The sequence below is a fragment of the Trachypithecus francoisi genome, unplaced genomic scaffold (assembly GCF_009764315.1).
Source record: "Trachypithecus francoisi isolate TF-2019V2 unplaced genomic scaffold, Tfra_2.0 Lachesis_group0, whole genome shotgun sequence".
NCBI classification, from domain to species: Eukaryota; Metazoa; Chordata; class Mammalia; order Primates; family Cercopithecidae; genus Trachypithecus; species Trachypithecus francoisi.
This window is the reverse complement of record NW_022681453.1, coordinates 92001913-92014922: the sequence shown is the minus strand read 5'-3', so window position 1 is coordinate 92014922 and position 13010 is coordinate 92001913. Positions and strand designations below refer to the sequence as shown.

General features: G+C 38.3%; 1 protein-coding gene across 1 annotated transcript in view; it reads left to right on the top strand.

The window, feature by feature from the left end:
* EPHA6 (EPH receptor A6) overlaps window positions 1–13010 on the top strand; it is a 941507-nt gene that overhangs the window by 396678 nt on the left and 531819 nt on the right. Inside the window, exon 4 of the mRNA XM_033211549.1 lies at window positions 11021–11176. Coding sequence (XP_033067440.1) covers window positions 11021–11176 — 156 coding nt within the window. The remainder of the gene's footprint in view (window positions 1–11020; window positions 11177–13010) is intronic.

Below are 13010 nucleotides of genomic sequence, written 5' to 3'. Positions count from 1 at the left end.
ATTGTTTTTTTAAGCAATCACATAAAGTTTCTCAAATTATAAACATTTTGATATAAAAATTTCAAAACATATTTCAGAAATAAGGATATGTTTGTAGTTTGATTATTCTTGACTGAATATACTTCTTCCAATTATATGATCTGAAATTTAGGAAGGTAAAAGCTTTTTGTTAAACATAGTTTATTGAACATATCAGTTTACCTCTATTCCTTTTTGACAATTCACTAACAGGAATAAGGGTATATAGAATGTTTACTCTAACAAGAACAAAGCAAAAGGGAAAGGGAAAAGGAAATACATCTGGTGAAAAAAGTCAATGTCTGTATTAGGTCATTTCTTTATTGCTATAAAGAAATACCTGAGATGGGTAATTTATAACGAAAAGATGTTTAATTGACTCGTGATTCTTCTGGCAGCACAAGCATAGCTCCAGCATCTGCTTCTGGTTAGGGGGCTCAGGAAACTTTTAATTATGGTAGAAGGAAAAGGGGAGCCTGCACATCCCATGGTGTGAGCGAGCAAGGGGTGGGGAAGTTGTGGTCCTAGACTTTTAAACAACCTTGTCTTGCATGAATTAACTGAGCAAGAACTCATTTATAAACAGGGGATGCTTCTAAACCATTCATGAGGAATCCACCTCCATGATCCCGTCATCTCCCACCAGGCCCCATCTCCAGCACTGAGAATCACATTTCAACATGAGCTTTCAAGAAGACAGACATGTAAACCATATCAATGTCAACAAATTTCAGAAAATGAAAATCAAATGCAGGATCAATAACTCATGTAGCAATGGAAATTAGTATGGCTACTGCAAGGGGATAGGCCCCTTTCATCTCATGCTTTTCTGTTGGGCATATAGTAAGGAGTGGGATTGTTAGACCTATATCAAATGGTAGGCCTATGTTCATCTATAGTAAGTACTGCCAAACAGTTCTCTAAAGTGGTAGCACCAACTTAAACTCCTCCAGTGGTGTTTTAGAGTTCATATTGCTCCATTTTCTCAGAAACATTTGGTATTGTGTGTTTATTTCATCTTAAATATTCTGATAGAGGTGATAGTATTACATTGCACTTTAAAATAAGTTATTTAAATATGTCTTTGAAAAACTAGATATAGTAGATAGGAAAAGGACATTATAGAAGACAGTGAAATATGACGACAGAAAAATAAGAATTTAGAATGACTCATGCAGTCTGATTTTTACTTTTGGTCAAGATGGAGTAACATCTGCTATCTGAGATAAGAAAACTCCTTTAAAATACGTGGGGAAAAAAACATATTTAGGACATGAGACATCCCATAACCAAGAGATAGTAATTGAAAGAGGAAAGTCCTACAATTGCCCCAACTTACTGTTTAGAGTAAATTTTTAGGCCCTGGCACAGTGAGAAGGGACCTTGATAAAACCTTATAAACTCCTTAATGGACTATTAATCTGAGAGTTCAGGGAAATCAAGGTAGTGAGATTTCACAACGTCAGTATGACAGAGAAAAGGACTTTCGAAAGACAACTCCAGAGAGGTGCAGAGGTTCTCTGTGAGTGCTCACCTAAATTTTACAAATAAAAAATATTCAACAAAGAAGATAAAACAGATCATAAAAAGTATGTCGCTTTTCTAAAATAACATAGGAAAAGAGGAAAATAACAAAGACATGGGACAAGTGCTAAGCAAATAACAAGGTAGAATTAAACCTAAGAATATCAATAATCACATTAAATATAAATGATCTAAATACCAAAATTAAATGGCAGAGATTGTCAAATAGTATTTTTCTTACAAGACCCAGGTATGTGCTGCTTCTAAGAAGCATACTCTAAGTATAAAAATGGAAATACCCAAACATGAAGAGCTATAAGAAAACTTCTGGGATTGACAGATATATTCACTGTCTTGATTGTGCAAAGTTTTCACAGTTGTGTAGATTTACCACAACACCCAATTGTATGCTTTATTTGAAGTTTTGTGTATGCCAATTATACTTCAGTAAAGCTGTGAGAAAATAATATGGTCCATGTAGGGAGTGGCAAAAAGTTTAAAATTTCTGTAGCAGTGGAAGGTGAGTTTGGAAAAATAGATGTGAGTCCATCTCTGAAGAAACTTAAATGCTAATCTCAATTTGGACTTTATTCTAGAAACTGGATATTGGCATACTTTTTCTGTGAAAAGCCATAGAGTATATACTTCAGACTTTGAAGTCTGAGTCGAAAATCTAGAATCTCATATAATTAAATAATCATTTAAAAATATAAAGGCTGGGTGCAGATGCTCATGCCTGTAGTCTCAGTACTTTGGCAGACTGAGGCAAGGCAGATCACTGAAGCACAGAAGAGTGGGACCAGCCTGAACTATATGGCAAAACCTCCTCTCTACAAAAAAATACAAAAATTAGCTGGGCATGGTAGTGCATGCCTGTAGTCCCAGCTACTTAGAAGGCTGATGTGGGAGGACCACCTGAGCATGGGAGGTGGAGGCTGCAGTAAGCTGTGATCATGCCACTGCAGTGTAGCCTGGATGAAAGAGTGAGACCCAATCTTGAAAAAATAAATGTAAAATCATTCTTAGCTCTCAGTCTGTGTATTAGTCCATTTTCTTTCTTTTTTCTTTTTTTCTGTTTGTTTTTTTTTTTTTTTTTGAGATGGACTCTCACTGTCTTCCCCAGGCTGGAGTGCAGTGGCGTGATCTCGGCTCACTGCAAGCTCCGCCTCCTGGGTTCCCGCCATTCTCCTGCCTCAGCCTCCCAAGTAGCTGGGACTGCAGGCACCCGCCACCACAACTGGCTAATTTTTTTGTATTTTTGGTAGAGACGGGGTTTCACTGTGTTAGCCAGGATGGTCTCAATCTCCTGACCTCTTGACCCACCTGCCTCGGCCTCCCAAAGTTCTGGGATTAGAGGCATGAGCCACAATGCCCGGCCAGTATTAGTCCATTTTCATACTGCTATAAAGAACTGCCTGATTGGGAGGCCGAGACGGGCGGATCCCGAGGTCAGGAGATCGAGACCATCCTGGCTAACACGATGAAACCCCGTCTCTACTAAAAAATACAAAAAACTAGCCGGGCGCAGTGGCGGGCGCCTATAGTCCCAGCTACTCGGGAGGCTGAGGCAGGAGAATGGCGTGAACCCGGGAGGCGGAGCTTGCAGTGAGCTGAGATCCGGCCACTGCACTCCAGCCTGGGTGACAGAGCGAGACTCCATCTCAAAAAGAGAAAACAAAAAGAAGAACTGCCTGAGACAAGGTAATTTATTTATAAAAAGAGGTTTAATTGACTCACAATTCAGTATGGCCGGGGAATCCTTAGGAAAGTTACAATTATGGCAGAAAGCAAAAGGGAAGCAAGGCACCTTTTTCCAAGACACGATGAAGGAGAAGTGCCGAGCAAAGCAGGAAGACCCCTTATAAAACCATCAGATACTGTGAGAAGTCGCTCACTATCATGAGAATAGCATGAGGGAGACCACCCCATGATGCAATTACCTCCACCTGGTCTCTCCCTTGACACATAGGGATTATAGGAATTGTAATTCAAGGTGAGACTTGATTGGGGATAAATAGCCTAACCAAATCATTCTGCCCGGGCCCCACCCAAATATCATATCCCTTTCACATTATGATACCAATCATGCCTTCCCAAATGTCCCCCAAAGTCTTCATTCATTTCAGTATTAACCCAAAATTCCAAGTCCAAATCTCATCTGAGAAAAGGCAAGTCCTTTCAACCTATAAGCCTGTAAAATCAGGAGCAAGTGAATTAGTTTCCAGATACAATAGAGGTACAGACATTGGATAAATGCACCCATTCCAAATGGGAGAAATTTGCCGGAACAAAAGGGCTCCAGGCCTCATGTAAAGTCTGAAATCTAGTGTGGCAGTCAGATCTTAAAGCTGCGGAATGATCTCCTTTGACTCCTGTCTCACTTTAGGTCACATTGATGCAAGAAGTGGTCTCCCACAGTCTTGGAAAGTTCTACCCCTGTGGCTTTGCAGGGTACAACCCCACTCCTGGCTGCTTTTATGGGCTGGCATTGAGTGTCTCTGGCTTTTCCAGGCACATGGTGCGGGCTGTCGGTGGTCTACCATTCTGGGGTTTAGTGGATGGTGGCCCTCTTCTCACAGCGCCACTAGGCAGTACCCAAGTGGAGACTCTGTGTGGGGGCTCAAACCCTACATTTTCCCTCTTCATTACCCTAGTAGACGTTCTCCATGAGGGCTCCGCCCCTGCATCAGACGTCTGCTGTATAATGAAATATTATACTAAATGTTAATCCAGGCATTACCATACATCCTCTGAAATCTAGGTAGAAGCTCCCAAGGCTCAATTCTTGTCTTCTGTGCACCTGCAGGCCCAGCAGCACATGGAAGCTGCCAATGCTTGGGGATTGCAACCTCTGAAGCAATGGCCCAAGCTGTACCTTGGCCCCTTTTATCCATGGCTGAAGCTGGAGTGACCGGGGTGCAGGGTGCCACCTACCAAGACTACACAGAGCAGCTACGCCCTGGGCCTAGCCCATGAAACCATTTTTTCCCTCCTATGCCTCCAGACTTGTGATGGGAAGTACTGCCGTGAATATCTCTGAAATGCCCCAGAAATATTTGCTCCATTGTCTTGGCAATTAACATTCAGCTCCTTGTTAGTTATGCAAATTCCTGCAGCCAGCTTTAATTTCTCCCCAGAAAATGGGTTTTTCTTCTCTATTGTATTATCAAGTTGCAAATTTTCCAAAATTTTGTGCTCTACTTCCCTTTTAAACATAAGTTCTAATTTCAAACTGTCTCTTTGTGAATGTATCAAACTGAATGATTTTAAGAGCACCCAAATAACATCTTCAATGCTTTCCTGCTTAGAAATTTCTTCTGCCAGGTACCCTAAATCATCTCTCATGAGTTCAAAGTTCCACAGATCTCTAGGACAGGAGCAAAGTGCCACCAGTCTCTTTGCTAAAGCATAGCAAGAGTCACCTTTATTCCAGTGCACAATAAGCTCCTTATCTCCATCTGAGCCCCCCTCAGCCTTGACTTAATTGTCCATATCACTATCGGCATTTTGGTCTGAGTCATTCAACAAGGCTTTAGAAGTTCCAAACTTTCCCACATCTTCCTGTCTTCTTCTGAGCCCTCCAAATCTCTAGAAAGATCCAAACTTTCCCACATCTTCCTGTCTTCTTCTGAGCCCTCCAAACTGTTCCAACTTTTGCCTGTTACCCATTTCCAAAGACACTTCCACACTTTTGGTATCTTTATAGCAGTACCCCACTCTCTTTGGTACCAACTTACTGTATTCCATTTTCATACTACTATAAAGAACTGCCCAAGATTGGGTAATTTATAAAGGAAAGAGGTTTGACTGCCAGTTTAACATGTCTTGAGAAGCCTCAGGAAATTTACAGTCATGGCAGAAGTCAAAGAGGAAGCAAGGGACATTCTTCGCAAGGCAAGAGGAAGGAGAATTGCCTAGAGAAGGGGGAAGAGACCCTTATAAAACCATCTGATCTTGTGAGAACGCACTCATTATCACAAGGACAGCATGGGAGAAACCACCCCAATGATTCAATTCTATCCACCTGGTCTCTCCCTTGACACATGGGGATTATGAGGATTATAATTCAAGATGAGATTTGCGTGGGGACACAAAGCCTAACCAACTCAGTCTGTACAAATCAGTGCAGTGGTCTGGTTTTACAAAAAGGCTAAACTCTTACTATAGACAATAGAGAATAGCATGGCCGTATCTGCTATTTAGAAACGTAACTTGCAGAAACTGTGGAGTGCATATGAGCAGGGAGAAAGCAGAGACAGGCAGACCTGAGATGAAGGCACTATTCCAAAAGTTGTAGAGATTTAAATAATAAATCTTTATTATTATGGGGGAAAACTTAAAAGTAGAAATTAAAAAGGTAATGCAGGCCAGGTGTGGTGGCTTATACCTGTAATCCCAGCACTTTGGGAGGCCAAGGCAGGCGGATCACGAAGTCAGGAGATCGAAACCATCTGGCCAACATGGTGAAACCTCGGCTCTACTAAAAATAAAAAAATTAGATGGGCATGGTGGTGCATGCCTGTAAACCCAACTCAGGAGGCTGAGGCAGGATAATCGCTTGAACCAGGGAGTTGGAGGTTGCGTTGAGCCAAAATCCTATCACTGCACTCTAGCCTGGTGACAAAGCAAGACTCTGTCTCAAGAAAAAAAAAAAAAAAGGTAATGCATGGTCTATAACCAAATAGATTTTTCTAAAGGAAAAAATATTAGAAATCACTTCGTTAGATAACCTGTAGCTTTCCAACGTGATTCTGTAGAATATAGACATATGTTGGAAAACATTCTTATCTTCACTCATTTGTTTCTTGAAAGCAAGAAGTTTACACATCCTATAATATAAACAGAAAAATAAGGAAGTAGTAGAGAACGAAGGAATATATAAGAAAGAAATTGAAAAGTTCTCAAGACATAAGTACTGATATCCCATTTAAAACCCAATTCTAACAAAACCTAAGACCACTAATTGAATAGATACACAGAATAATTATGCAATTATCTCATGTTAGGTACTAGCATTCACCATTTATTTACCTTCATTCTATTTTTACAGTGTTTATAAAAACTAAAGGCCGGGTACGGTGGCTCATGCCTGTAATCCCAGCACTTTGGGAGGCCGAGTGGGTGTATCACTTGAGGTCAGGAGTTCGAGACTAGCCTGCCAACATGGTGAAACCCTATCTCTATTGAAATACAAAAATTAGTCGGATGTGGTGGTGGGTGCCTATAATCCCAGCTACTCAGGAGGCTAACGCAGGAGAATTGCTTGATCCTGGGAGCAGAGGTTTCAGTGAGCCAAGATCGCACCACTGCACTCCAGCCTGGACAACAGAGCCAGACTCCTTCTCAAAAAAAAAAAAAAAAAAACCCTAAAACTAAATATGTGCCTGAAATATGGTCGACATTGTGGATACTATAATATTGAGGGCCATCACTGGCTTGTGGCAGTTGCACAAAGCTGAGATAACACATGACACAATAGTTGTAATCTAATATGATATGATCTGAGAGGTATATGCTATGTACTATTAATGTGTGCTGTGTAAGAGAATGTGAGTGCCTCAATAGTAATTTTCTAACAACAGAATTCTTTATTTTTAAATGAAATATTATACTAAATGTTAACATCAAAATAGAGAAAAATTGAAGTAACCCAAATATATGTTATGAGTTCAAAATTTTAAGGATTTAAAAGGCAAATTGATGTATAAAAATATTTGAAATTAGGGACAGTTGAAAGTTACAGCCCCTATATCCAATTTATATATGTATTTTTTTGCATTAGGAGTAATATCCAAGTTCACATTAATAATAATTTCAAATGGAAAGTTGTTAATATAGCTAGGTCATCTTACAATATTAGAATAATCATTTTCAGACACAGTTAAATCACTTTCAAGATATTTACTGTCTGTTTTCATCCCTTACCTATAATACATTAAGCAGAAAACATAAATCTATAGAAAGATGAATTGTGCCATTATCAGACCATGCATTAGGTAGATATGCATAATCTTCTACACTAATTTAATTAGCAGAGTACTCACACACTATCCAGTTCAATTAAACAAGTATGTATTGAGCACCTGCATTATGACAAGCACTAAGCACTGGGCAAACCTGCTCTTGTGGTGCTTACAGCCATTAAACAGGTAATTACCAAGGGCTAACTAATGCAGAAAAGGCCTAGGTCCTTTGAGAAACTAAATTTGACCTAAGAAGTCAGAACGGCCCTCTTAAAAGCAGTGCGAGCTGAAAGATAAGTGAATCACAGAGTTATCGGGGTTATGAGGAATTGGCAACATACGTGGGTCATGGGGTAGAGATACAGGGAAGAGACTTTTCAACAGAGAAAAAGTCTTAAAGCAGGAGAAAGAGCATGGTAAAACTATAGAAATTAAAGGAGGTCTTTGGCAATTCATTCATTTATTTGCCAAATATGCCTCATTTGAGGGTCTAATAATGCTTAGCACTTTTCTAGACCCTGGAAATACATTTTAGAAAACAAAACAAAGAAAAAGATCTCCCTTGTTGGAGCATACATTTTACTGTGGAATGATTTAAAAATTAAATGCATCATGTATCAGATGTGAAGTTCTTTGGAGAGTTCTTACGAAATATTGCAACAGGGTGTAGCAGGAATCAGGGAAGTCTTCATTAATTTGGTTACATTTGAACAAAGACGATATAAAGGAAGGGTTAAACCATCCAGATAGCTGAGTAAGAGCAAGTGTTAAAAAAGCCCTGTTGTGGGAACAAGCTTTGGGTGTCCAAGATTCTGGAAAAGGCCAGTGTGGCTAGAACAAAGTATCTGAAGGAACAAAAGGTAGGAAATGAAAAGCAGGGTCACAGGGGTGGGGAGCAAAACCATGGCATGCTTGGGAGGCAATAATCAAGGCAACAACTTTTACTCTCCGAGGAAGAGAAAGCCAATGGAAGGCTCTAAGTCCAGTCATAACACAGTCTTATACATGTTTTAAGGAGATCGTCAGCTACTGAACTGACCATAGACTGTAGAAGAGCAAAGCCTTAACGGAGAAGGTACAGGAAGGGTATCTTCATCTGAAGTGGTTGGAGAGGTAGGCAGGGCCAAATCCTGGGCAACATCGTAATCCAAGTTAAATATTTTAAACTTTAACATTAATATGGTGGAAAATTATAAAAATTTTTTAACTAGAAGAATGTAATGCATAGATTTCTGTGTTTAAAGTTGTGCTATCCAGTATGATATTCACTAGCCATGTGAGGTTATTAGGCACTTGAAATGCAGTTAGTTTGAATTGAGATCTGCTAAAGTACATACGGGATTTCAAATACTTCGAGAAAAAAAAAAAATTAAAAATCCAAGGAATGTAAAATATTTCAATGGTTGATTTAATGTTGAAATGATAATATTTTGGATATATTGGGTTAAATAAAATATATTATTAAAATATAATTTCACCTGTTTCTTTTTCATATTTTAATGTGGCTGCTACAAAATTCAAAATTATTTATATGTGTCTCACTTTATATTGCTGTTAGACACATTATTTAGAAGATCACTCTGAAGAACGGATTAAAGTGGGCAATAATAGTTGCTGAGAGACTAGTTATTAGACTGTTCTCAAGAACAGTCCGAACATAACTAGCCTATTCTAAATATCTTAGGAGGTGTTCTAAGCATTCTGAAAAGATTCTAAGAAGTGGAAAATTAACCGAAAATGCATCAGATAAGAAGTAATTTAAATTCTTGTTTTAGCTACCAAAGAAAATAAAGAAAAGGTAGCCGGGCACGGTGGCTCAAGCCTGTAATCCCAGCACTTTGGGAGGCCGAGGCGGGCGGATCACGAGGTCAGGAGATCGAGACCCTCCTGGCTAACACGGTGAAACCCCGTCTCTACTAAAAATACAAAAAACTAGCCGGGCGCGGTGGCGGTCGCCTGTAGTCCCAGCTACTCGGAGGCTGAGGCGGGAGAATGGCGGGAACCCGGGAGACGGAGCTTGCAGTGAGCCGAGATCGCGCCACTGCACTCCAGCCTGGGCGACACAGCGAGACTCCGTCTCAAAAAAAAAAAAAAAAAAAAAAAAAAAAAAGAAAAGGTAACAATGTCTTGCAGCACAAAATTAAGTCATAAGCAAGCTACTTTATATTCTGAACAATGTCTTTGGCTGAAATTTGCATGGCTGATTAAAAGAAGAAAACAGTATGCTTGTAATTCTTCTTTATGTGTCTTATGGGTTCTATGTATGTACATGTAATATATTTTATATTGTGGTTCTATGGCATACATATTCCTAATTAATTTTAAATGGTCTTGCTCTACAAAATAACATAAAAAGCCTTTAAAAAATATTTTAAATGCCATTGCAATATTCAGAATGTAAATCCCCATTTAGATTTGCATATTCTCTATACATTGACTAGTATATTAGAATTTTAAACATTGTTATAGATTAAAGGTATTTATTTAAATTTCAGGTCCAACTTTTTAATTTTTGGCTAATTATTAACAGACCTACCCTGTCAAATATGTTCAGTTATTTTAAACTGCATATTTTAGTAGAAAACAGTTATTTTATTGGGAAACTGTATAAGGTAGATTTATTGAATATTTTATGATACACTGTCTTATAACTGCTGTCATAAGATCACATTTAGTAGTTAAATATTCTTAAACAATACTTCAATTATGAAAATATTAGTGATGTTTCTTATATATTATTTATCTATTCTGAATTTTCAAAATTTTAGAACAATATTTTAATGATAGTCTTTTTATTAACTCTATACTATTTATTTATTAACGAGTTATTGAAGAGACTATTGCTGTGTATTTGTATACCACCACTCCCCGTTGATGTTGATATTGAATAAGCAACCTCTTGATAGTAATTTTACTGTGTGCAATTGATAATTTTGCTTCTTTTGAATTACTAGGTCATTTCTAAAAATATTACTATAAAAGGAAACATAAACTATCAAAAAAATAGAGTTAAAGCATATACAAAAGAAAATTTAGCCACTAAGAAAGGTGTCAAAGACATACTTTCACCAAATCAGAATTTTCTTCTTGTCTGCTCACAAGAACTGAAGGGAAAATAGAATGTAAATACATTTTGAGCAGTGTGATTTAATGTTACTTAATGCCATCTCTGGTAACAATACAAAATCATTTTCCTTACTGCCAGTTGTGGGCATCCCCATTCTTAGGTAAGCACTGATATTTTGGGTGCATGTGCCTGTGTGAGTGTGTGTGTGTGTATCTGTGTATACTTGAGGTATGATTTTAAAAATTAGCAGCCTCAGCTAAAATATGATTGTAATGTGGTTTTGTTAACTCTCAATAACTAATTTAATTTGTTAATCTTAGTATATGTATCTTCTCTATATATGTGTAACACTGTACTCTGAGATCCAATGTGTATATAAATTATATTGTACATATACAAGTAAAATAATCCTAACAATAATAACTAATTTTTTTTTCTCTTTTTACAGCTTGCAGACCAGGATTCTATAAAGCTTTTGCTGGGAACACAAAATGTTCTAAATGCCCTCCACACAGTTTAACATACGTGGAAGCAACTTCTGTCTGTCAGTGTGAAAAGGGTTATTTCCGAGCTGAAAAAGACCCACCTTCCATGGCATGTACCAGTAAGTCTATACATTTTGGATTTGGAAATTCTGTTTCCAACCCTTTCGGTCTTTTTATTCTAAATTAAAAAAATAAGTAAATGTACAAAATCTGGCATTATCCATGCTATTTTCTGTGATAACAGTCAAGGAAAAAGCTTCTCTTTCTACTCAGCATAGTTGCTTTTCAACTCTTTGTAAAGAATGTGTTTACTCCTCAAAATTCGTTTTGATTCATGATATACAAATGCCAGCACTGGTTTGAGGCCCTACCAGTTTTCCTTATCCATAATCTGTCCTTAGGAAATTATAGCAGTTGAAGGCTGCATGAGAAATTATGAACAAAACTTCTATTCTTTGCTTCAACCCTTGGCCATTTTAAAGCACATCAATTTAGGACCATATAGTTAACGTGTGAGGGAGATTCCAGAGGAAACTTTAAAAGTCATTGTGTTATTGTTATGTAGAAAAGTTCAAGTTTCCTTGACATTTATCTTTAAAGGCAGGTATTTTTGAATTTTTCCACATTTCACCTCTTACTTTCTCTCCAATATTTTTGGTTAGAAGCAATGGAATGTTAAATCTAAATGTGAAGGACATTTTAATGTATACACCGATAATTTTAAATGAATTGTATTCTTCTATTATTAAAATATTGTAAAATATTCGTACATTAAAAAAATAAAAGTGGATATATTAATATATTGCTAAACTATGCAAAAGTAAAATATCACCCCTTAGATTATTTTAAAATCTTGTTAAATATGTTAACATAAAAACACAATATATAAATTTAGAAAAAGGTAGAGGAGACTTTTTTTTTTTTTAGAGACAGAGTTTTGTTCTTGTAGTCCAGGCTTGAGTGCAGTGGCATGATCCCGTCTCACTGCAGCCTCTGCCTCCTGGGTTCAAGCGATTCTCCTGCCTCAGCTTCCTGAGTAGCTGGGACTACAGGCATATGCCACCATGCTAATTTTCGTATTTTTAGTAGAGATGGGGTTTCACCATGTTGGCCAGGCTGGTCTCGAACTCCTGACCACAGGTGATCTACCTGCCTAGGCCTCCCAAAATGTTGGGATTACAGGCATGAGTCACCGCCCCTGGCCGAAACTATTTTTTATAAAGAGTTACAGCTTGCAAGGTGGCCATCCTGCAGGCTGGGAAACATAGCCTCTGACCAAGACATGCATTTCGAGGGTGGTAAGAATGACAGGGATTTATGCTGAATGAGGTGGTCAAAGACACATATTAAATAAGCTATAGGAGTCATGAAATTTATGAAAGCAGAAACATGCACATGTGCAATTGAACTTCATGCCTCAGCGTGGGACCCATGTACAAAAAATGGCCATGTTAGCACAATCCAAGGGTGGAGTTTTCAGCCCTCTGATGTCGAAAGGTGAAGCAGATGACATAGAAACCCTCACTGAGCATACTCTGGACTGGCCAGAACTACTCCATGGTTGTTGGTCTCTTATCAGGAAGGAATGCTAGTTAGTTGTTATGTCTAAACAGAAAGGGAGGAGCAGCATCAGATAGTTGATATCAGCAGTGGAGTGGGTCTTTAAAAAACCCTTAGGGAAGAAAGATTAATGGTAGTGAAGGAGGGAGGTGTGTCCAGGCTCCCATCTCGTCATCATAGTCGGGATCTCAGTTTTAAGGTTTCTCTGGAGTAAGCTTGGCCATGAAGGGGTCTGTTCAGTAGGTTGGGGTATTTAGATTTTATTTAATTTTTATTTTTATAACAATAGTTTTGGGGAACAGGTGGTGTTTGGTTTCATGGGGGAAGTTCTTTAGTGGTGATTTCTGAGATTTTGGTGCACCCATCACTCGAGCAGTGTACATCGTACTCAAT